A 26796-nucleotide genomic window follows, 5' to 3' on the forward strand; every position below is an offset into this window, starting at 1 on the left:
GTCATTAGAATTCTGTGGGGACAGAGTCCCGAGTCGACACATGAGGCGAATAGCTTACTATTTACTGCAGTAGTCCCAAATATTAACAAATATGTAAAATTTGTAATATTGTTACAAATATGTATCATTCTTATTTCTTTTTGGAATCACATTTGATGGTCAACTATGAAATATTCCACTCCTCTTTATGGGTACATGACAGCTTGAGCTGGTAGGCCTGACCCGGATGCAGATCATGTTTGACACGTGCGGTGTTTGTAAACACCGTTGAACACACCTCCATCGGAAACAATTCGATTAGATTGCAAAACAAAGGATTGGTGATAATGTGTCGGTATAAATTCCTGTAAATGGGAACGTTGCCAGGTAGTCGTGTTATTAATTCGACCATACATTCTACCGAACCAGTTTCTAGACGTGTACACACGCCGAAGGTTAGAGTGACCTCCCTTCAAGAACGAATCGAAGATGGCGGCGTTGAGAGGACAGGTGAATTGTGTTTACATGCTTTATTATGTAGTGACCTCATGTCGCATTTGAATTGTGTTTCAAGTAGTAGGTGTTGTTGCGTAGACCCACTGGTAACTAGATACATCATTTAGTTCTTCGTGTGTTTCCTGTGTCAATATTATGTGACCTAAAGTTATTTCGGCGGAGAGGCTTATGTCCAGCGTGTTGCCGCGGTTCGTTCTGTTCTTATCGAAATTGTTTGTTTTATGCTTATTGATTGGTGTGATCATTTTAATAAGGATGCGGATTTATTAGGATGACAGAGGTTTGTCAAAGTTTGGTAATAATCGGAAGGTTATTGCTCTCGAAAGAAGACTTTATTCCATGACTTTTTGGTATGACCGTTACCCAGGTCTCGACTTGGCACATTGCCAAAGTGGAATTAACGTAAAGAATAAAAGCGTCATTCGGGCGGGTGGAATTTGATATCAAGGTGAATTGATAAATTTAATAACTATGTCAGTATGTGTCCGTTGATACACGCATTGTTGTGAATTGTCATGTATCTGAAATTCTAATTACATGTGAGTGAATATGTAATTATTGGAGAAGCCATGTCACAAGAGGAGACTATCACAGGGGAGAGCAAACTTGAGAACATATCAAAGACTCTCATGGCAAGGTCCCCAATTTTACTGTTACACAAATACCATGATACGGTAGCGGGTGACTGTGAAGTGCAATTTTTTAATATGTAATTATTATTTCAAAAACATGTAATTGCTTTAAAAGTGTCAACTGTCATACAAACACAAAATTCCCACCAGTTTGTACACAGTTTGTACACATGTGTACTGACTGCAAGACTTAAACACTTTATTACCCATGAAGGTCCGGGTTAGAATATTAATTTGATCTTCAGTAACCCATGCTTGTCGTAAGAGGTTACTAACGGGATCGGGTGGTCAGGCTCGCTGACTTAGTTGACACCTGTCATCGGTTCCCAATTGTGCAGATTGATGCTCATGCTGTTGATCACTGGATTGTCTGGTCCAGACTTGATTATTTACAGACCGCCGCAGGAAAATTTATGTTCCTAACATGCTAGTCATCCTTTAAAGATGTGAAATTTGCAAATGCTTTTTGTGCAGTTTGCCAAAAAAAATCAACCAAAGAACTACATGTTTTTTTCTTTATTGTTTAGTGCAATAACAAAAAAAAACAAGGAAATTTTGATAAATGATGCAAACCAATTATCTTCTATGATTGATAAATGGTAATGAACCAATCATCAATAATGAGATTTTAACCAATTCCCAACACTATTAAATATACATGTATACCAAAAACATTCCTAGTTATCAATTCTTACTGATTTTTGCTGAAGACATGGGGCTGAATATTGGTCTCTGAACACACCTAGATAACAATTGGTGTTTTTTTTTTTTTTTGTTTATTTTTATTATGATAGGAAGTAATACAATATTCATACAGCTGGATAATACAGAGAATAAATATATCCAAGCTGCAGAATAAATGGGAGACGACATGATTTAGGGCTGTATGAATAAAGTACAAACGAATAGGGATTTAGGAAAGTAAGAAATTAGAGGAGAGAAAGGAAGATGTGATCAAACATTGGTTTGCTTCCATATATATTAGTAAGGGGGCCCATTTTTCCGCAAATTTGGTCTTATCTCCAGAAACCGTTGGTGTTTATTGTGCTAGATTAACATTTATTGTTCAAGTCGCTAAACTGAATATATTTTACAAGGAAAAACAGTTCCTAAGTTATCGTCTTAAAATATGTCTAGGGGAACCTGAACTTTCAATTGGATAGGAAGTATAAGCGTGAACAAACTTTTCAAACATCTTATCATATAGTATGAACACACCATCATTTCTCTTTATCACCACCCTTAAGTTCATTGCATGTGATGCATGTGCACAATGCAGTAGCCCCATACATGGGGTGTCATTCTTGATTTTGACGATTTTCAAGAAGGTTGATAAATCAAATTAGTCCATTAATTTTGACAATCATCTTACAGTTATTAATGTTTGTTTCTAGCCATTTTCTTAGGTTTGGAAATTAAAATTGTACACATGCAAATTTCATGTCATACACCAATCATCTTTCAAGAGCGATAACTGTAAAAACAACTAAGGTCATAAGGAAGTGCAAGTGGTGATGCACTCTCAAAACATTCATTAATATCATATGAACGCTGGTTGACTCTGATACATCTCCCAATTTTTTCGATCATAAATTTGGGGCGGTGGGGTAGCCTAGTGGTTAAAGCGTTTGCTCGTCACGCCGAAGGCCGGGGTTCGATTCCCCACATGGGTACAATTTGTGAAGCCCATTTCTGGTGTCCCCCGTCGTGATATTGCTGGAATATTGCTAAAAATGGCGTAAAACCATACTCAGTCAGTCAGTCAGTCAGTCAATCATAAATTGAAAATGAAGTTCCCCTACTTTTTTAGAGTGTCTACAATAAAAAGGAGCCCACAAACTGCAGTATCCTAGACTGGCCACATTGTTTACAGACTACTCATTGTGCCTGAATTGTAAAATATTTCATCAGATTCTGGCAACAAGAAAGGTCAGGTCGAGGATGATGTAATGTGGGAAAATATTTCATAAGCCCTCAACAGATTCAAACTTAACTGCCTTTGATATATTAAGAGAGTTTAATAGATTCCACTGTATCATCATGATAATGGGTTTGTATATTTATATGTATGTGGCCTTGAAACATGTACAAAAGACATATTAGAGGTCAGAGACATTGTCATACTTACTCTAATTCAATTCATAACCTACTTTCACTTGCACAGGTATGGTTACACTCTGTGCCCAGATATTTTGAGACGATCAGCCCAATAGACTAACGCCTAGTCTCTGAATACTGTAAACGTACTTATTTTTGCGTGGTGCAATTTTCGCGGACAGTTTAGACTACATCGCGCGGTCAATTATTCGCGCAATCAGTAATTGCCGGAACTGCCAGCTGTCTCTTTGGCCGCCATTAATATATAATATATATAATTTTGACAGCAACAAATAAACCCATTTAAATTGTAAAGGAGCTCCAGTGAGATGGGAATTTCACCTGAACCTGAGGAAATCTAGACTTGTGTCATCTACGGCTTTAGAATTGTAGGGAGGGCTATGCAGTAGGGAAAAGAATGTGGCTCAGGTGCTGTGAGACAGACTACCAGTCCAAATCGGGCTCTCAGCATCATATTTAATAGGTTTTAGTATCGTTATGTGGAATTACATCACCAAACTTACTAGACCAGAGCAGATTATTATTAGACTCTGGTTTCATGTATGTGGTTAATGTTGCGTATTGCTGTGACATAACTACAAGCTGTTTCATGATATATGTAACGGAATCTGGTAATCGGGATGGAAGAGACTCAGGTGAAATTATCTAGCCTGGTAAATGTGTGGTTTATGGAACTATTGGTATCAGATAATGTTGTCGTGTATTTATGTAAATAGTCACTGGATAGTGGGTTTCTGGATTAACACTGGCTGGTTGGTTGGTTGTTTAATGCTGCTCAGCAATATTTCCAGCTAAATGGCGGTGGTCTGTAAATAATCAAGGGTGGACCAGACAATCCAGTGATCAACAGCAAGAGCATTGATCTATGCAATTGGGATACGATGACATATGTCCACCAAGTCAGCGAGTCTGAGTCTCTGACCACCCGATCCCGTTAGTCGCCTTTTATGACAATACACGGGTTACTGAAGATCAATTCTAACCTGGATCTTCACGGGTTGGTTTGTACAACGGCACCCAGATGGTCATGTGACAATGATCATAACATCAATCACAGTATTCCCTTTTTAGGTCTGAAGTATTGGCAATCTGTCATAATGCAGTTTATGTGGATATTGTTAAACGTCAAAAATATAACAAACAAATCATCAGACTGGACTGAGTGCCTGTATTTCTGTGGTCAGTGGTTTCAACAAAGGTCGTCTGCAGAGGCCACTCAATGGACAATGGACGCTGTCAGACAATAGTGTATTGATTTTGCGGGGAATTAGGTCCCAGTTAGCCTAGCCTGCTTAAAGTTGGCTTCATTAATAAATATGTGATACTTAGTATATGGATTGTGACTGAAGTACAGTTAGGGTTGCTATGGTAACCACTGTAATTATGTCAGTCGAGACACTCAGTTTTGTGTGCACTTGTTTGAAGAATATGGATTGTGACGGAAGTACAGTTCGGGTTGCTATGGTAACCACTGTAATTATGTCAGTCGAGACACTCAGTTTTGTGTGCACTTGTTTGAAGAATATGGATTGTGACTGAAGTACAGTTAGGGTTGCTATGGTAACCACTGTAATTTTGTCAGTCGAGACACTCAGTTTTTGTTTGAAGAATATGGATATGAACAAGTCCAAGCAATAGTGTTGGGAATTGGATAAAATCTCATAATTGATGATTGGTTCATTACAACCGATCAATCATCGAAAATAATTGGTCAGCATCATTTATCAAATTTTTCTGGTTATGTTTGTTACTGCACAAAAAAACAAAGAAAAAACATGTAGTTCTTATGAGTCTTTTTGCAAATTCCACAAAATGCATGTGCAAATTTAACATCTTTAAAGGATGACTAGTATGTTAGGAACATAAAGTTCCTGGAGTCTTTAACATAAATTCAATCCTGACTTGGAAGGTGCTTGTAATGTTTATGAAATGTAACAGACAAAACCAACCTTGTGAAAAATATTGTTAATGCAAACAAGTGTTCCAGTATTGTTTGTGTTCGATTATGAGAAAACATGATCGATTGCTTGGTCGTTTAGTCATTGCGACCAATCTTCGATTATTTCAATTAATTGGACCACCACTACCATGCAATTTTCTGTTTTTCTTCTGATAGCCGAAAAACAAGTGCGCTAATATTTTTTCATGGCCTGTTTGCTCTTTCACCAGCATCAGTAGTCAAGTTAGCCTATTTCGCTGTCTCTGAACCAGACTTACTGTAATGCAAAAGCCTAATGAGGCCAAATTAAAAAAAATGTTGTTCCGATTACACCTCTTTAAAATTTTGCTTAGGTAGGTAGGAATTGTTTGTGTTTTTTTTAACATATTTTTCTTAGAAGGAAAGTACAAACTAATAACACATATATCAATGTGTAATTGTTTATTCAATCAAGCTTGCGGCCATCTTGTCGACTTTCTCTATCAGAATGACCGATATCTGTCGGTGCCGGGGAAAAAAACAATGGTATCTGAAAGCTTATTTGGTTCAGTCCGCTTAAAAAAAATAGGGTCAGCACCAGAATTCAAGGGTCGGTTGGGTAATCGGAACCACAACCATTTATTTTAGGCCTGAAGTATGTCTAGATTTTCAACAGGTTCAGGAATCTCTTCATCTTGGTAGGTGTAATTTTCAATTTCAATGGAGTTCTTTGTTTCTATCAAAATTATACATGTATTCTTAGATTAATCGTTAGTGCTTAGTCTGGTAGTTTGGTCCCGATCCACCTTTCATAACTCTTTACTTCATTGCCTAACAACAATGTGGATTGGGCCACAGGAGTTGACAGCGTCTTCTCAGAAACTAGCAAATCATTGAAGCTGAAACATCATGTGCTTGTTTCTTGAAGTGGTAATGCCCCAGTTCAATAGGCTCAGATCTGATTTTCAGTGTGTCTGTCATGGTAGCCATATTGAAAAAAGCCATTTGCCGCCATTACTCCACCATTTTTGTTTGAAACTGCATGAAAACTTGGTCTTTTAATACTGGCACTGTACAACTCATGTGCGTTTCTTTTTTCATGATGTAATATGGGGCGGTGGGGTCCCCTAGTGGTTAAAGCATTTGCTCGTCACGCCAAAGATGCGGGTTCGATTCCCCACATGGGTACAATGTGTGAAGCCTATTTCTGGTGTCCCCCCGCCATGATATTATTGGAATATTGCTAAAAGCGGCGTAAAACTACGCTCACTCATAGTGTAATAAATTTTGACACTTAAAGACCTTTACCCTTTGACCACGCTCCTCAATTCTCCCAATCGAGACATTTTTGTTCCCACCAGTGATACTAAGCTGATTTTGTACAATATGTAATGAAATATATCATTTTTAATAGTTTTTGAGTGACATTTAATATGCTCAACATCTATGTTCCTGAGTTTAATCAGATATGTTGAATTTTTTCTCTCCATTTTTTACCATGCTTGTAAACATTTTATTTAAAAAAACAAGCCATCTGCTATTTCTGGTAGCCACAGGTTGAAGGGCCATCAGGTAACTGTGTAACCAAGCCCACACATGTCCTTCATAAATCGACTAGTAAGTCAGTGTATCGGCCATCACAGTAGTTATTGCCACTAGAGCAAGACAAGGATATGGGATTGCATGGCATCAGGATGACAGGTTGACACATGTTGTGTTTAGGATCATTTCACCATCAACAGCTGTTGTCGTATGAAGTTAATGGCTACACAGTTTTCACCATAGGAAACAGTCGCTTATTACATAGCAGGGATTTAGGATTACCTTTTTGGAGGATTAGGGAAGCCTTCCAGTGATATGGTCCTAGACAGGAACCTGGGGATGCCTAGCTGATGACATGTTGTACACTTAATTGATATTATTTCATTGCACGTGTCCAGAAACCATTATGAAATAGTTATTTTGCCTTATTCTGACTCATACTAATTGCTAATCTTTTCTCATTTCCAAGGGGGGCGGTGGGGTAGCCTAGTGGTTAACGCGTTGGCTCCTCACGCCGAAGACCCGGGTTCGAATCCCCACATGGGTACAATGTGTGAAGCCCATTTCTGGTGTCCCCCGCCGTGATGTTGCTGGAATATTGCTAAAAGCGGAGTAAAACCAAAATCAGTCAGTCAGTCATTTCCAAGGGGCGGTGGGGTAGCCTAGTGGTTAAAGCGTTCGGGTTCGACTTCCCATATGTGTACAATGTGTGAAGCGGATGATTTTTGGTGTGATATTGCTGGAATATTGCTAACAGTAACAGCGGCGTTAAACCATACTCATTCACTCACTCACTCATTTCCAAATGGTAGTAGAAACTCCAGTGTGTATGTTCCCCAAGAGCAGAAAATATCTCACCCAAATACAGCCCACCCTTGTTCGCTGGCTGGTCATGTGCTGAATCAGAAGAGATAAGCTATTAGTATGAGTCAGGATAAGTATGAATAATATTTATATTAAAAATACATTATTATACGTGGAGTGAAAGTAATGAGCCATTTTCTAGGATTGCTTACACAATATATATATTACAATAATGTTCTGTGTCCTGGTATATTTACTAAATAAATACAGTTTGATTTACACTAAATTGCTGTTTTTACCCATGAAGATTTGGGTTAGAATTGAACTTCAGTAACCCATGCTTGCCGTAAGAGGCGACTGATGGGATCGGGTGGTCAGGCTCGCTGGTTGACACATGTCATTGTATCCCAATTGCGTAGATCGGTGTTCATGCTGTTGATCACTGGCTTGTCTGGTCCAGACTTAATTATTTCCAGACCGTTGCCATATACATATGTGGGGCGGTGGGGTAGCCTAGTGGTTAAAGCGTTCGCTCGTCACGCCGAAGGCCCAGGTTCGATTCCCCACATGGGTACAACTTGTGAAGCCCATTTCTGGTTTCCCCACCGTGATATTGCTGGAATATTGCTAAAAACGGTAAAAACCATACTCAGCCAGCCAGCCAGCCATATACATATGTAGCTTTAATATTGCTGAGTGCAGTGTAAAACAAAACTCACTCATTCACTACTGTTTTTTAAGAACCCACTTATTAAAAATCATGGATACAGCTACATGTTGTTTTGGTTCCCTCCACTTGCTGTATGTTTTTTGTCTGAACGCATACAGCCCATTTCTGGTTTCCTTCACAGTGATATTGCTGGAATATTGCTGGAATATTGCTAAAATAGGCGTAAAACTATACTCACTCACTCACCCTGAATGCATACAACCAACTAGGGGTGGGTATTGCAGAGAATTTTCATATTGCGATGCTAAAGCATATATTGCGATATGTATTGCAATATATTGCAAGAATTTTTTTTAACAAAAAACTATTTATAATCGAGTTAATGCTTGATTTATAAAGCAAAACCACAACAAAATCACTATGCTTGATTAAGCTTTAATAAAAACTTTTAATCATGAAAAATAAATAATATTTGGCACAAATTAAACAAGGAAAAGAACAATTTACATCAACACAGCGTTACTAGTTTGAATTAATTTCTCCACTCTCAAAAATAGCCCTGAGACAGCAACTTGACCTGGTCAGGACATATCAGAGATCACTGTTTGTTAATGAGCAAATATTTAAACCATTCAGACCCAAAACATTGCGAAACACTTGAACCAAAATTAAGAACACAACTTCAAACCAAGCTAACTAGACTTCTGGTTTGAAAAACGGAAATATTCGAAGATTTCTGACCGGTTTTCGATCAGCACATCACAATACGTATTGATTTCATGTCTGGACCAGTAAATACCGGTAAACCGGTTATATTACGCAGCCCTACAACCAACTATGGTTATAACGAACTATGACTAATCCCTTTGAGTTTATAGCCATTGTTTAATGTAGTTTTGTCTTTTGATATACAGTGGAAGCCTTCTAAACCGGCAGCACTCCAATCTGGCATGCTCTCAATATCGGCACTAGAATTTGATCCAGACAGAAGCTAGTTAATATATGATCATTCACACGCCCTCTAATCCGACATTAGTCTATTCCATATTTCAGCGGTATCGACCTGTTTCATCTAACTTTTAATACAGGTAAACAGTAGCAATTAGACGATTCAGGCATAGTTAGGGTTGAGTGACTTTGCTCGTTAGACGAAGTAGGCATGTGGACCAATCCATTTCAAACTTAACAGGGGTGTTACCACAAAATAAAAACAAATACAACATAAATATATTTCATCTTATAATTTTATTATTGATTATTTTACTGTACTTATTTGCATATATCTCACACACTTATAACATTCACAAATATATAGAAATATATTTTTTCATATATCTGTTCTTATGTTATAGTTAGTTGCACAAACATCTGCAACTTATCACCACACACACCTATATATATATATATATATAAAGCATATATATTTCCTCTCCCAAACAGATTTTATGGGTCAGTGACTCCATGGCTCACACTGACCCTTGGAGAAATCATTCATGGTGGTTAGACAAGCCAGGTATATATAGTCAGGGCCTAAAAATTAGACAAACCAGGTTGTAATCATTTCAGCACAACAAAAAACGCCCAATTGACTGTTTGTACAGTAATTAACGCTCTCTAAACCGGCATCCGGTATCTCAGCTCTCCTGATGATTGGCTGATTGGCTGAACGGGTATTAACAAAACAGTGGATTACCATCAGCATTAAGCTCATTGATGTTGCCTGATAAAAGGAGCATGGATATGGATTAGGCCTAAGTTTGTGAGGTAAATGGTGAGTGACACATGTCACTTGTATTATAATATAAAGTAATTGTTGTGTGAATGAAAACAGTAAATTTGACAAATTATCACACTGATGCACGATTGTTTTTGACTGCCCGCAGTAAAACATGCCCATTTCTGGCCCCATTTTGAAAGAGAAAGCTATTCATTCAGTTTGCTTCAGTGAGTGAGTTTAGTTTCACGCCGCACTCAGCAATATTCCAGCTATATGGCGGCGGTCTGTAAATAATCAAGTCTGGACCAGACAATCCAGTGATCAACAGCATGAGCATCGATCTGCGCAATTGGGAACTGATGACATATGTCAACCAAGCGAGCCTGACCACCCGATCCCGTTAGTCAGCCTCTTGCGACAAGCATAGTCGTCTTTTGTGGCAAGCATGAGTTGCTATCAACACGTTGTTCAGTTGTATTTTACGGCACACATAAGATCATTCTCAGATGGAAAAGAGAAAAGTTTTCTAAACCGGCACGCCCTCTAGACCGGCATGATTTGCCGGTCCCAACAAATGCCGGTTTAGAGGGTATCCACTGTAATATCTGCACTGAAATTCATTCACAAACAATGTTTCCTCAAAACTGATTGACAAAATTGCAGAAATACTGAAGTGATTTTTCTCTCACATTGTTAATATAATATTATCGCCCCTGTTTCCATGACTACAAAATGGAGGCAACAAACCATGTTGAAGGATACGTACGTACAGTGTCAGCCACAATCAATCTCGTTATCTTCCAACATGTCTAAATACATATCACGATACAGATAACTGTATCAGAATTTCTTACTAATACATTGAATTTTTACCAGTACATAGCCCTACCATGACGCTTAAACTTTTAGTGTAATTTGAACCTCAACATCAGTCTGAGTAACATGCAGTGTAGAATTTTGATTTGTTTTAATTAGTGGTGGTCCAATTAATTGAAATAATCGAAGATTGGTTGTAGTGACTAAATGACCAAGCAAGCGATCATAATTTCTCATAATCGATCACAAACAATTCTGGAACACTTGTTTTCATTAACAATATTTTTCACATGGTTTGTTTTGTCTCTTACATTTCGTAAGCACTACAAGCTCGTTTCAAGTCAGGATTGAATTTATCTTAAAGATTCCAAGAAATTTATGTTCCCAACATACTAGTCATCCTTTAAAGATGTGAAATTAGCCAAAAAACCCTAAAAGAACTACGTTTTTTCCTTATTTTTATGTGCATTAACAAATTTCATAAATGACGCTAACCAATTATTTTCGATGATTGATCGGTTGTAATGAACCAATCATCAATTATTTGAACCAATTCCCAACACTAGTTTTAATGATTTATGCGGCCATGTTTCAGGGTCTCGTAAATTATTCCTGTTTATTCAGTCTGTTTACATACACACAGCAGGACAATGCATCACTTCATCCCTGTGAAGGAAGTCGATACACAATGTCCTTTGTAGTGTTGTTTTTGTCAGTGATGTGTTTAATATTGTATATATGCAATAACAAAGCCTCTGATCTACTACTTCAAGTGGAAACGATGTGTTTCATTTTTTGTTAACAATCACAAGAACGCATTCATCAGGGTTTTTGATTTCTTGACAATTAACAAGGAATATTGAACACAAAAACAGTGTAATATTAGTATTATTTTGTTAGATGTGTCTTTTTGTTTATGTAGGTGTATACATGAAGCATGTTAAAGGACACTTTGGCCCATGATGTTTCGGTCTGATTGTCCGAGATAGATCACACAGCTTGAAAAGCCTTTATGAGAAAGTCAATTTAGAACCATGAATATATTGACCTCCTTTTTGACACTTCTTCTTGGACAAGTGGTCCAGTCTTGGATTTAAGGTGATACAGGTTTTAACAACAGAGTTGTGTCCCTTGGGTGTGACAGAAACCTCTGAAATCTGGGATAGTTGGTTTGAATCCTGGTTTGGTTTAAAAATGGTTATTTGTTGTCAGTACCTTAACCAAGCTGTTGGTATTCACCAGTGATAAATATAGTGTTCCCTCTAGGCACATTTAGGAGGGCGCTGCGCCCTGCCCTTTGATTTTTTGGCCCTGCCCTTTTTGTTTTGCGCCCTGCCCTTTTCACCTCAATCCCAGGGTTTTTTTCAGCTGTGCTTGATTTTACAACTACCCGTGTGTATTTTCCGGATTTTATATAGGACGGAGTTCTCTCCCTTTCTAGGGGAGATGCAAAATTGTTTTGATAATGATTAGGAAATTGGCATTTAAACCATGGCGAAGTCAAAGGTGTTTAATTCGCCTTACAAATCACAATGCCTACCAAGGAAAGAATCAAGAGGAAAAGAGGAGAAGCGGTGAAGGTTGAAGCAAGGAAGTGTCGCCGACTAATAGATTTCTATTATTTTTTCAATAATCCTCACCAAAATGCCCTTTTAGATTATGAAGTGCCCTTTTCTTTGAAGTTACCCTGCCCTTTCTGAATCCTAGGGGGAACACTAAAATATCTGAGACCTTTCTGTTCACATAAGACTCACACCTATCAAAACAGTGTTAAAACAACTCACTCTCTTTCGCGATCTCTTAAGCCTGCCCCATTAAAGATCCAGGGACCCATTTCACAAGCGATCGTAGTGCAACAACTGTACAACTAATGGGAATTAATGGTCAGTCCTCCTGCCTTGGTTCAGACATTATCCCAGTTCTATTGACAGATGCTCATGATGTCGGTCACTGGATTGCCTGGTTCAGACTTGATAATTCACAGACTGTTGCTTTTTAGGTGGAATTTTGCTGGGTGAGACATTAAACAGCAAACCAACTAAATTTTAATTTGACTTTAAAAGCCTTGTAAACGATTTTGAATGAATCTGTCTTGAAGGGACTTTGAACATGCTGTTGATTAAATATTCAGCAATTTTGTTTTCAAAACACAAATCTGTACATTGTTAAACTAATGAATATTACTGAATCTTCATTTTATTGGGGATGGATATTTTTATATTGTGCCATGGGGCGCTCATTAATGTATTCAGCCTCTGGGGTGCTTTTGATCTTTTTTTTAACAGAATAAAATAATGATCGTGATCCATCATCCATCATGGATAATTAGCATTTGTAAATCTGAAAGCTTCCCCCTTCCTTCCCAAGGAGACGGACAATCCTGTTTCTTTTCTGGATGTGCAAATTTTTGTGTGAATCATACCGTGTATGAGGTGTTTCACATGTTTAGGGCTTGTGATGTAGCCTAGTAGTTAAAGCGTTTGCTCTTCACACCGAAGACCTTGGTTCGATTCCCTAAAAGCGACGTAAAACTATACTATATATTTACATGTTCATTTTTGTAATTCATATGCCATATACAGTCTAAGTAAACTTAGACTCAGTATTATTCGTTACACTGCTCTACTGAGGCTAACAAAACCTAGTAGAAGGTCACATCAGCTAACCTTTGAGCGACCTATGACCGTCCAATCAAACGAGAGACGGCCCAACGGATTTAACCAATCAGACAACGACTGCATGTTAGGGTTCAGCGGGACTTACAAAGCGTTTTTTTGATTTTCTCTTCCCTTGTCGCTGACACTGATCTATCAACAAACAAAAATCTGCATATGGGGTAGCCTAGTGGTTACAGCGTTGAAGACCTGGGTTCAGTTCCCCACATGGGTCCAATGTGTGAAGCCCATACCTGGTGTCCCATGCCGTGATATTGCTGGAATATTGCTAAAAGCGGTGTAAAACTAAACTCACTCACTCACGCATATCCCTTCAGAAGATTCAAGTAAATGTACCGGTGATAACAAAGTTGGTCCATACAATTAAAAATGATGTCAAATTGGAGATGCATTATCCCTACTAATACTGATTTACTATTTAAGTTTTATTTTCTGCTCTTCTAAGCATTTTTATATATGCAGAATGATTACCTTGTGTATTTTCTCGTGAACTAAGCCACGGGTAGCAATCACTTGTACACACATTTTCAACCTATCCACAGTTATAAATAATTACTGAATAATGATATAACTGCAGAGAATTGTGAAGCACTCTATATACGAAACTAGACTTTTATCAGGAGTAACATATTCATATGCTGAGTAACACTAATGGCATACATAGAACAAGTGATTGCTATAATGGATAGGTTTTCTGTATGATTCAGTGTTATCGGTTACCATTGAGACTTCCTATGTTCTTGCTACAGCAAATGAATGTGAAATCCAGATTCAAATGTTATGATTATGACCATCAACAGTTTCAATTGTAACTGTGTCACTGACCCCAAATTAAGTTACTAGGGACTTGAGACATGAAGAATGTATGTGGATGGTATTAGTCCACAAACATGGCTGATAAATCTCCTTTAAAAGCACATTTTTGGTCTTCCTGGGGGCATGGAAAGGGTGTGTATTGCCATGAAATGCCTCAGTTTGGAGGCTCAAAAAGTGTATGAACTATTGTGCAAATCTCCATGTGTCTGGTGTATGGCCTTATGTCTCTGTGTCTGGTGCTTATGGCCATGTGTCTGGTGCTTATGGCCATGTGTCTGGTGCTTATGGCCATGTGTCTGGTGCTTATGGCCATGTGTCTGGTGCTTATGGTCATGTGTCTGGTGCTTATGGCCATGTGTCTGGTGCTTATGGCTCTGTGTCTGGTGCTTATGGCTCTGTGTCTGGTGCTTATGGCCATGTGTCTGGTGCTTATGGTCATGTGTCTGATGCTTATGGTCATGTGTCTGGTGCTTATGGGCATGTGTCTGGTGCTTATGGCTGTGTGTCTGGAGCTTATGGTCATGTGTCTGGTGCTTATGGCCATGTGTCTGGTGCTTATGGCCATGTGTGTCTGGTGCTTATGGCCATGTGTCTGGTGCTTATGGTCATGTGTCTGGTGCTTATGGTCATGTGTCTGGTGCTTATGGTGCTTATGTGTGTCTTATGCTTATGGTGTGTCTGGTGCTTATGGTCCATGTGTCTGGTGCTTATGGCTGTGTGTCTGGTGCTTATGGCCATGTGTCTGGTGTCTGGTGCTTATGGCCATGCTTATGGCCTTATGTGTCTGGTGCTTATGGCTGTGTCTGGTGCTTATGGCTCATGTGTGTCTGGTGCTTATGGCTCTGTGTCTGGTGCTTATGTGTCTGGTGCTTATGGCTCTGTTATGGCCATGTGTCTGGTGCTTGTGGCTCTGTCTGGTGCTTATGGCCATGTGTCTGGTGCTTATGGCTTAAGAGGCCCAGTGTCATGTGGTTATTACCTTGTTACAGCTTACATGCATCAAATATATGTTACAGCTTACATGCATCAAATACCTGTTACAGCTTACATGAGTCAAATACCTGTTACAGCTTACATGCATCAAATACCTGTTACAGCTTACATGCATCAAATACCATATTACATGCGTCAAATACCTGTTACAGTCACATGCTTCAATAATGTTTTTTCATCATCTTTCTCTTCATTCAAGGTAACAAGACTCATCATCAACTCTGGGAGGAGGTCAATAAGGAGCTATACAGTTGCCAGCTCATTCAGAGTAAGTACATCACAGAAGATGCGTAATGTTGTTGACCATCTGGTAGCCTTAATGTCAAAAGTTAACGCTGAAGGGGTCCTTTTGAAAATACTCTGAGGGCAGCACTTAAATTAAACACTTTTAATCTTCACACCTCTGGTGGCCTTGTGTCCAATTTACTGTGCAGAGTTGCTTCCCTTGGTCAAAACAGGATCAACATGTTCTTTTCCAAAGCTATCAGGCATACCATGAGCGTCAGTTCTTAATTTATCTTACCTCACACATAAATGTCAGATTCTGATTGGCTGAGATCCATTCAATTATTTTCAAATACCTTCTGCAGGTATATTTCTTAAATTCCTGGCTTCAAACTTTTGGCATTACATTTGCACCATAGCAATGCAATTTTATACCTGAGATTGCAGGATGGCATTTTCCAAATAATTATGATTTTGTTTTTAATGAAATGTGGAGGAATAAGTTGTTTTCTGCCTAAATAAAGTGGATAAGAGCCAAAGGATGTATTCTTACTAATTCACACCAAAGCATGCACAATCAGTGAGTGTGATTCTTTCACACCATTTTTGTGTAATATTCCAACAATATCACATTGCTCGTTCACTCACTGATGTCCTACACTGCTTCCTTGGTTCCGGTGGGCAGTGGGGTAGCCTAGTGGTTAAAGCGTTCGCTCGTCACGCCGAAGACCCAGGTTCGATTCCCCACTTGGGTACAATGTGTGAAGCCCATTTCTGGTGTCCACACCGTGATATTGCTGGAATATTGCTCAAAGCGGCGTAAAACCAAACTCACTCACTCACTCCTTGGTTCCAGTACAATGACTTGAAGGTGACGCTGACCGATGACCCACAGCCCAAGCCCCCGACTGACAAGTTGGTGTTCGGACACCACTTCACCGACCACATGCTGGAGGTGGCGTGGAGCAAGGAAGGGGGATGGAAGGCGCCGGAGATCGTTCCTGTCCATGAGTTCAAGATGCACCCTGCCGCCAAGGTTCTTCACTATGCTACAGAGGTGAGTCCAAGTGATGAATGATGACCGTCTTGTTCTGGAATGAGATTTCCGAAACTGATACCTTCCTTTTTTGTTGCCAGTATGTTTTAAACGATATTTATTATTCAATAGAGCATGTGCATATAATATAGTATTGAAATGGAGTGGATTGGCAAACAAGCCTGTGGTGTATATTAATGCCTTTCCACATGGTGCAGAATATACAATGAGGGTACACTACATATTACAATATATTAAGACAAATATACACGACAAAAATAAAGCATAAATTCTAGAGCATGGAAGATCAATTTTAAATGCGAAAAGATAGTAGATGTTAGATGTGAGGAATCAAGTGAAATATTACAAATTTTTAACTGCGCACTTATTTTGGTAAAATAATAACTTAGGTGGCGGACAAGGAAAAGAGTCTTCTTATTCAGTTCTAAAGATTAAAGATTAATCATCGCAACAGGAAAGAATAAATTTTTAACTCATCATGATAGCATTCAACAAGGATACTTATCGATCATGTTTCCAATCTTTGTATTGGATGAGCAAAGGTAATATGGACATTACCATGAAGTAAGGTAAGTATTTAAATATCTTAAATATTTAGATTTTAATAAAACTTGGAAAGAAACGTGTCGACTGGAATAAAATGGTTCTTGTCATTCAGGAAATCGCTCAGTTGCTGTAATATATTGAATAACAGAGTCAGTAAGTTTTAGAGCGTCTTGTTCAGGTACACCTTTCCCATGTAGGATATCTATGATACTTATGTTATGTGTGAAGAAATATTTATCTTTGCGTATGTGTTGGTATACTGGACAGATGAATAAGTAATGATAGACATCTTCAGTTGGATGGCCACATTGGCATGAAGGATTTTCAACTAAGAATCTTCTGTGCATATCTGCCTTGCCAGTATTCTGGTTGATGCTTTCGTATCATGATCAATGGACAGGTTGAGGTCTACAGATGCTCATTGCATCGGAATAGTTTGTGTTTACTCTTTCTCGTTATGTAATTAGGAGATAAACGTGCTGTGTTGGAAAATCAGAAGTATATAATGAAATTTAGAGCTATTATAATTTTGTCGTAGACCTCTGATTTTCCAACACAGTATGTATTTTTAAAAATCTTAATAATGCGGTTAATGTTTAATGGAGATAAACATGCTGTGTTGGAAAATCAGAGGTATATGACGAAATTATGATAAGGGATGACATGAGGTGATAAGGGATGACATGGGGTATAAGGGATGACATGAGGTATAAGGGATGACATGAGGTATAAGGGATGACATGAGGTGTAAGGGATGACATGAGGTGTAAGGGATGACATGAGGTATAAGGGATGACATGAGGTGTAAGGGATGACATGAGGTATAAGGGATGACATGAGGTATAAGGGATGACATGAGGTATAAGTAAGGGATGGGATGACATGAGGTATAAGGGATGACATGAGGTATAAGGGATGACATGAGGTATAAGGGATGACATGAGGTATAAGGGATGACATGAGGTATAAGGGATGACATGAGGTATAAGGGATGACATGAGGTATAAGGGATGACATGAGGTATAAGGGATGACATGAGGTTTAAGGGATGACATGAGGTATTTAAGGGATGACATGAGGTGTAAGGGATGACATGAGGTGTAAGGGATGACATGACATATAAGGGATGACAAGACATATAAGGGATGACATGAGGTATAAGGGATGACATGAGGTATAAGGGATGACATGAGGTGTAAGGGATGACATGAGGTGTAAGGGATGACATGAGGTATAAGGGATGACATGACGAGGGTGATATAACAAGATGGAGGGGAGGTGACATTATGGAGTAGAGATGACAACTGTGTGACAATAGAATATGGATGGGTTACACGGTCCAGTGCATGGATTGTACATTCAGTTGTACCCACAGTGCAAAAGCCCGATAGTGATGATTCCAAGTTGGTTTGGATGAGCGCAGAACGTCTCATATAGCTTTACATAAATCATCATCACCTCAGTTAGTCTGTATCACCTGGTCTTTGATAAGTGATGGTGATATATTTATGTTGTTGCAACACCTGTTGCCTCTGACAAGGCTGGTTATAGTAACCAGGTTAACCGTGAGTGAGACGATGCAAGTAATGGCAGATTTGATATTCATACTTTATATACTACTTAGTATTGATGAAAATTGCCAGCCTTGGAAGTGGGTCGTGGTCTTGTTACTAATAGTATTGGATGTGTATGATGTATAATGGGATGACAGGAATCAGACATGTTGGATCAGGGATCAGACATGTTGGAGTCAGAGATCAGACATGTTGGATCAGGGATCAGACATGTTGGATCAGGCATCAGACATGTTGGGTCAGGGATCAGACATGTTGGGTCAGGGATCAGACATGTTGGATCAGGCATCAGACATGTTGGATCAGGGATCAGACATGTTGGATGAGGCATCAGACATGTTGGGTCCAGGATCAGACATGTTGGATTCGGGATCAGACATGTTGGATTCGGGATCAGACATGTTGGATCAGGCATCAGACATGTTGGATCAGGGATCGGACATGTTGGATGAGGGATCAGACATGTTGGATCAGGGATCAGACATGTTGGATCAGGGATCAGACATGTTGGATCAGGCATCAGACATGTTGGATCAGGGATCAGACATGTTGGATCAGGGATCAGACATGTTGGATCAGGCATCAGACATGTTGGATCAGGGATCAGACATGTTGGATCAGGGATCAGACATGTTGGATCAGGCATCAGACATGTTGGATCAGGGATCAGACATGTTGGATCAGGGATCAGACATGTTGGATGAGGGATCAGACATGTTAGGATCAGGGATCAGACATGTTGGATCAGGATCAGACATGTTGGATCAGGATCAGACATGTTGGATCAGGATCAGACATGTTGGATCAGGGATCAGACATGTTGGATCAGGGATCAGACATGTTGGATCAGGGATCAGACATGTTGGATCAGGGATCAGACATGTTGGGTCAGGGATCAGACATGTTGGGTCAGGGATCAGACATGTTGGATCAGACATGTTGGATCAGGGATCACACATGTTGGGTCAGGGATCAGACATGTTGGGTCAGGGATCGGACATGTTGGATCCAGGGATCAGACATGTTGGATCAGGATCAGACATGTTGGATCCCAAGAGACAGGGGATCAGACATGTTGGATGAGGATCAGACATGTTGGATCAGGGATCAGACATGTTGGGTCAGGGATCAGACATGTTGGATCAGGGATCAGACATGTTGGATCAGGGATCAGACATGTTGGATCAGGGATCAGACATGTTGGATCAGGGATCAGACATGTTGGGTCAGGGATCAGACATGTTGGATCAGGGATCAGACATGTTGGATCAGGCATCGGACATGTTGGATCAGGGATCAGACATGTTGGATCAGGGATCAGACATGTTGGGTCAGGGATCAGACATGTTGGGTCAGGATCAGACATGTTGGATCAGGGATCAGACATGTTGGGTCAGGATCAGACATGTTGGATCAGGGATCAGACATGTTGGGTCAGGGATCAGACATGTTGGATCAGGGATCAGACATGTTGGGTCAGGGATCAGACATGTTGGATCAGGGATCAGACATGTTGGGTCAGGGATCAGACATGTTGGGTCAGAGATCATGTGTTGGATCAGAGGGCATCGGACATGTTGGGTCAGGGATCAGACATGTTGGATCAGGGATCAGACATGTTGGGATCAGACATGTTGGATCAGGGATCAGACATGTTGGATCAGGGATCAGACATGTTGGGTCAGGGATCAGACATGTTGGGTCAGGGATCAGACATGTTGGATCAGGCATCAGACGTCCAAATTGTTTTTGCCCAGGGTTTTCTACAGGACTTACTTCACAGAGTGTGAAATAAGATGTGACATAGCAGGGGTGAGGAAAATCTATAGCCTGTAGCTACTTGTTACACTTGACTCACACCTGGCGATGGACACTCATGTAAATCAACTCTGCAGAATATGCTTCTTTCATCTACGAGCCATTGGCAGAATCACGTCATCTCATCCGTCGTGATGCAGCACACGGTCTGGTCCAGGGACTTGTTATATCAAGAATTGATTACTGCAATAGCCTCCTTTTTGGTATTTCTCAGAAGCTGCTATCAAAATTGCAAAATGTCCAAAATACAGCCTCCCGAATCATAAGCAGAACTTCAAAGGGCTCCCACATAACACCTGTCAGGAAAAACCTCCACTGGCTGCCTGTTAAATCAAGAATTGACTTTAAAATATTGTGTTTTGTCTACAAATGCCTCAATGGCAAAGGCCCAGAATACTTGAAAGAACATCTTACCCCATACACTCCAGAAAGACAGCTCCGTTCTCAGAATCTGAACCTACTCTCTGTGCCTCGGTTCAAACTGCAAACTTTTGGAAGGAAATCCTTTGCCTGCTCTGCCCCTCTACTCTGGAACTCTCTCCCTATCACCATTAAATCAGCAGTTGACTTTAATTCCTTCAAACGACTTTTCAAGACTCATCTGTTTTCAGGGGCGGTGGGGTAGCCTAGTGGTTAAAGCGTTGGCTCGTCAAGCCGAAGACCTGGGTTCGAATCCCCACATGGGTACAATGTGTGAAGCCCATTTCTGTTGTCCCCAGCCGTGATGTTGCTGGAATATTGCTAAAAGCGGCGTAAAACCAAACTCAGTCAGTCAGTCAGTCATCTGTTTTCACTGCATTATGACTAGCTACTAGTCCCTCATTGTATATATGTATATTATCCACCCCCACTTTGTTAGCGGTTTGAGCATGGGCCTTGTGCATGGAAAAGGTGCGTTATAAGTTCACATTTATTATTATTATTATTATACTTGTCATAGAACAAGTCTTGTTTACTTGCCATTAGTGACTTCAATGTTTTGGTAGTCTGTCGTGATGGAACTGTACTTCATCATACGTGATAGCCATATGAAAAACCTAAATATTGAAATGTTGTGAAGTCTTGTTTCTTATTCTGTGTTTTGTTAAAGATCACATATACTCTAGGGGGGGTACAAATACATTAATCACTAATTGGCATCGTTATAAATGAAACCCCGTCATTAAAACTACTCATTTCGATCTTTAATTAACTTAAATCGACCTTTTGACAACAGTGCACAATTCTCACCTGCGAACGAAATTTCAACCAATCAGAGCGGCATGTCTCTGTGACGTCATATGAGAAATAGATATGAGGGCCGATGCAGAATTCATGTACATTTCAGGGGGTAAATTATCTTGTTTACAGGTTTGTATAAACCTGAAATTGTGACAACTGTTGTGAAAAATGAAAGCTATATGTTCTCACAATCTACTGTCATATAATGTTGTCTCCTGCTTTGCTTAGTTTCCGAGTTACAACTTGTTTTCATAGATGTTTCTGTCAAAATCGCTTGGTGTCACTAGGCCTTATTTGTTCGATCCAGACACTAACTAGTGATAGCGAAAATGATGATCAGCCTCGCTCATCAAAGTTACGGTTAATTTCTTCAACCTAAACAGTGCGACATTAAGAAGGGTGGATGCCCATCAGATGCAGTTATTTGAAAATATCCCCGGTAGTTCTTGTCTGATTGTAGTATCAAAGCTGTGTGGGCTTTTCATGTTTTCTAATGCCTGGGTGGTATAATGACTACTGCAAATTGATCCCATTTCTGTGTTTTTTTACCTGGATATTTAAGCATGTCATGTAAAAATATGATTTCTATTACGTATGATATTAAAAATTGAAATTTGATTTATTTGAATCCGTAAACCTAACAACCCTACTTTGCCATCCGAAGAATCTGAAAATTTACTTAGGTAAATAGGTACATACAGTTTTAGCACAGCAAATGCTTATATGTATTTCTTATGCAACAATGAAGTTCTGTTCGTATTCTCAAAACAGTGTCGGCCCATAAGTTTTCCATAAGTCTATTTCTCATCATTCACTTGATGGTCAGTAAATGAATTTATAACAGGTATAATTAGTGGTAACACCACTTAGATTACCCGACAAAGGTTCCCATGTGGCATTTCTTGTGTCTGGAGTAAATACTCAACATTATAAACATCGATCAAAGGATTAACCGATAACACGCTGATTGATTAATTACTTTTATCTTACACAGCAGATTTGTCAAAAGGTAATGTTTATGTATGTAGATATACTAATCTATACTGAATACACTCTGTCGTGTCGGTGTCTGTGTAAAGACAACATCCTTCTTTCAAAGGATTAACTGCCAATACATTGATTGATTGCTCATTATTGGCTAACTAAATTACTGTTTTTAAATAATGGCAGACATTATGCAATTAGTTGCCAGGTGTGCTATCTTGCGTGACCAATGAGACTATACACCAATGTGAAATACCTGAAACGATATATCACTTTTTTTGTATATTAGACTGTTAAAAGACACATCACTTGGAACAGATGCAGGTGAATGGCATATCACTCATTTTTGTGGATATTGATGGATACATTCCTCGAACAAGATAATAGCCTGACATTGTTCCTATAACTTTAATCTGTTTTAATTTTAACATTTGCATTTTGTTTTTATTCATTTGTCGTAGCATTCAACAGAATCATTGTTTTCGCCGTGAAGTGTAATGAGACAGACAACATACACTAGGACGTGTGTGCGAATTATGATTCACATTGGCAAACTATAAAATGTCTAGATATTACAGTCCTGTTATAAATTCACTATAAGTATCAGCAGATCGTCTGCTTTTTATTTAGTTTCAAAATGCATACAAGTATGATAATAAACTAATTAGGATTATCAGACCAAATATAAAGACGTACATTGACAAGTATCTACATACTGGTGAGTGGACCTTAACCACATGGATGTAGCAAGAAATTTATCGCGCAGTATTGTCTTTTCGACCCCCGCCTCACTTCTGTGGAAGAAATCGTTATGTTACAAGTTGTGTCATGCAAAATCCTTTTGTTTAGATTCAAATACACATTTAACTACGAGTAGAAAGTAGTTTTGATTTTCTAACTTGATGAAAACAAACCATAATCTCATTAATTCTAACAGACTTTAGTCCGTGACTTTACGATTTTCAAAAATGGCGGCTGCCCTGTCGCGAACATCCGCCAGTCTGAGGATAAATGCTATTTAGGTTTGTTTTCACCAAGTTACAAAATCAAAACTACTTTCTACTGGTAGTAAAATATGTATTTGACTGATGGCCAATAGGATTTTGCATGACATAGTTTATAACATAACAATGTCTCTCGTGGAAGCGAGGTGAGTGTCAATATAATACTACTTACAGTATTATTGTTACTTCGACCACAACCATTACAAATGTTACAAATTGTGTCATGGAAAATCTTTATGGTCATCAATCATAACCCATTTAGCACGAACTGTGGGGTCCTGCGGAAATCTGTGCATGGTGACACCATCGCCCGACCCCTAGGAGCAATTGATGACAACACAATGAATCCCCATGTCTTCGTTGATGTCGAGAAATCATCAAAAGGATGAGCTTGCTACACGCTACATATACTAACTGAAAATCCTTCCTCATATGACATCACTGCAGTGCTCTGACGACAGAGTTACATAACCTGTCTGTGGTTTCGCTGGCGGGCGAGAGTGAAGCAGGCTGACTTTTGGGCAACTTTTAATTGCTCAGTTTTAATTAACCACAAGTTTTTTAAGAATGAAGTTGGTGTTCCGCATAAGACTAACCACAAATCTTCCATATGTAATAGTTAAAAGATTACAAATAAACAAAGTTTATTTGTTCTTTAACCGAAATGTAATGTAAAGAATCATTATGGAGAGTAATGTGGGAAGGGAAGTAACTCTTCACATGCAATTGAAACATTCCAAGCACCATCTTACTGAAGAAACAAGTGGCCCAGTAATCAGAAGTGCAATTGCACCACAATTTGCTGAGGCGCCACAAGTTGCATGCCTTGATATTGTCTTCATTTCTAGGTATACCAGCACCATATTGTGTTGTGGGTAACCAATTATAACCTGCAGCTGCCTTTCCTCTATCATGGGGGCGGTGGGGTAACCTAGTGGTTAAGGTGTTCACTCATCACACCGAAGACCCGGGTTCGATTCCCTACATGGGCACATTGTGTGAAGCCAATTTCTGGTGTCTCTCGCCGTGATATTGCTGGAATATTGCTAAAAGCGGCGTCAAACTAAACTCACTCACTCACTCCTCTATCATGAAGCTGAAACAGTGTGATATGAGCTGGAATACTGTATGAGCTGGAATACTTTATACTGGTATAAGCTGACACAATGTGAAATAAGTTGTTATATAACCGTGATATGACATGATGTGAAATGAATACTGTGATATAATATGAGCTGGTATACTGTGATATAAGCTGACATGATGTTAATTGGTAATAAGCTTATGTGAAATAAGCTGGTATACTGTGATATAAGCTGACACAATGTGAAATAAGTTGGTATACTGTGATATAAATCGCTGGACATGATGTGACAATGTGAAGCTGGTGGTATACTGTGATATAAGCTGATGTGATATAAGCTGACACAATGTGAAATAAGTTGGTATACTGTGATATATTATAAGCTGACATGATGTGAAATAGGCTGATATACTGTGATATAAGCTGACACAATGTGAAATAAGTTGTTCTACTGTGATAAATTATAAGCTGACATGATGTGAAATAAGGTGATATACTGTGATATAAGCTGACACGATGTGAAATAAGCTGGTATACTGTGATATAAGCTGACATGATGTGAAATAAGCTGATATACTGTGATATAAGCTGACATGATGTGAAATAAGCTGGTATACTGTGATATAAGCTGACATGATGTGAAATAGGCTGATATACTGTGATATAAGCTGACATGATGTGAAATAAGTTGGTATACTATGATATAAGCTGACATGATGTGAAATACGCTCGTATATTCTGATATAAGCTGGTATACTTTGAAATAAGCTGGTATGCTGTGATATAAATGGTATATTCTGATATTAGCTGGTATACTGTGATATATAGTGGTATATTCTGATATAAGCTGGTATAAGCTGGTATACTGTTCAAAGCAGCAGTAAAACAAAGTCGCTGACTCTTTCGTTTCACCGTTTATCACGACTGTTAACATGTTTAAGTGTTCCTTGAAAAATATCTTTTAAGACTGACGATCTTTTAAATTCCAACCTTTGTTAAATAACACAACCATAAAACCAGAAAATTGAACAAATGCCTTCACATTTCAACATTTTTCAGTGTTTAATGTTCCATGATTTCCAAACAGATTCTACTGAAAAACTAAATATGCACATATTTTACATCACATCAACAGATAGCTTTGGATGTTGAATCGGTGATGAAAATGTTTTTTTCATTTTGCTCATCATCTCCTATGAAGACATCTGTGCAATGTGATTCTGTATCTCTTTATATCATCCACCAAAGCATAGAATAACAGGTATGAAAGTAGCATGTTGGTGCTCTCTGTTGTTTAGTACACTGAATATATGCCTTTCCCATATGTGATAATGTGTTATGTTTCATGCATATTGCACATCGCAATTTCATGCTGATGGACAGTGCCATCTGCTCTGCCTCCGCAACAATAAAACTGTTTTGAATTTGACAGCATACAATGCCTCAGCAGCTTCGAAATGTGCTGCATTCAAATGATGGTTTCATTTGTAATTTTGCAGCTATTTATGTTGTTTTGAAGGATTTTTGGAACACAGCTTGCTCCAGTGCTAGTGTAATTGACCTCGACCCTGCCAACAATTACACAATTAAATTCACATGCATGAATTTCATGATTTCACAGTAACTTTGGTCCCTAACCAGCCAGCCGTAAGGCTCAAGTCGTAAAAGTTGACTTGACTCCAAAGCTTACCCAATTATGTGTCTCAATCTGCAAGAATTTGTACTACTTCGTGTGAGATCGAAAAGTCTCTTTTATTTTATTTTTTCATCATGTAAATGAAGATGTTAATATGATTTTTAATGTGCGTATTTATAATTTGAAATCCATGTCCTTATGTATGAGCAAAGCATTACATTATTAGCCCAGTCAATGCACTTTGTGGTGATTCTCAACTCCTTGGGAAGTATACAAGCTGCGTCTGAAACACTCTACAGCCACACTGTCATCTCAGTATTGATCAAAATGTTGATAAACCCATCTCTCTCAGTGACCCTGAACAGAAGAAAACTATTCATCATCTTTACTTACTGCGAGTATACAGCGAAACTAAAATTGGCCAGAATGTTAAAATCAAGATGTCGCCTGA

The 26796-nt window shown here is 38.9% G+C and overlaps 1 protein-coding gene across 1 annotated transcript in view; it reads left to right on the forward strand.

Annotated features, from left to right (window-relative positions):
• The first annotated feature begins 244 nt into the window (after positions 1-244).
• Positions 245-26796, forward strand: part of LOC124275701 (branched-chain-amino-acid aminotransferase, cytosolic-like) — a 67457-nt gene continuing 40905 nt past the window's right edge. The window contains 3 exon segments of the mRNA XM_046711336.1: positions 245-489; positions 15396-15464; positions 16278-16478. Coding sequence (XP_046567292.1) covers positions 469-489; positions 15396-15464; positions 16278-16478 — 291 coding nt within the window. The 5' untranslated portion in view covers positions 245-468.

Source organism: Haliotis rubra, unplaced genomic scaffold, assembly GCF_003918875.1.
Source record: "Haliotis rubra isolate DU_JTF1 unplaced genomic scaffold, ASM391887v1 Scf201, whole genome shotgun sequence".
In the NCBI taxonomy this organism is placed as follows: domain Eukaryota; kingdom Metazoa; phylum Mollusca; class Gastropoda; order Lepetellida; family Haliotidae; genus Haliotis; species Haliotis rubra.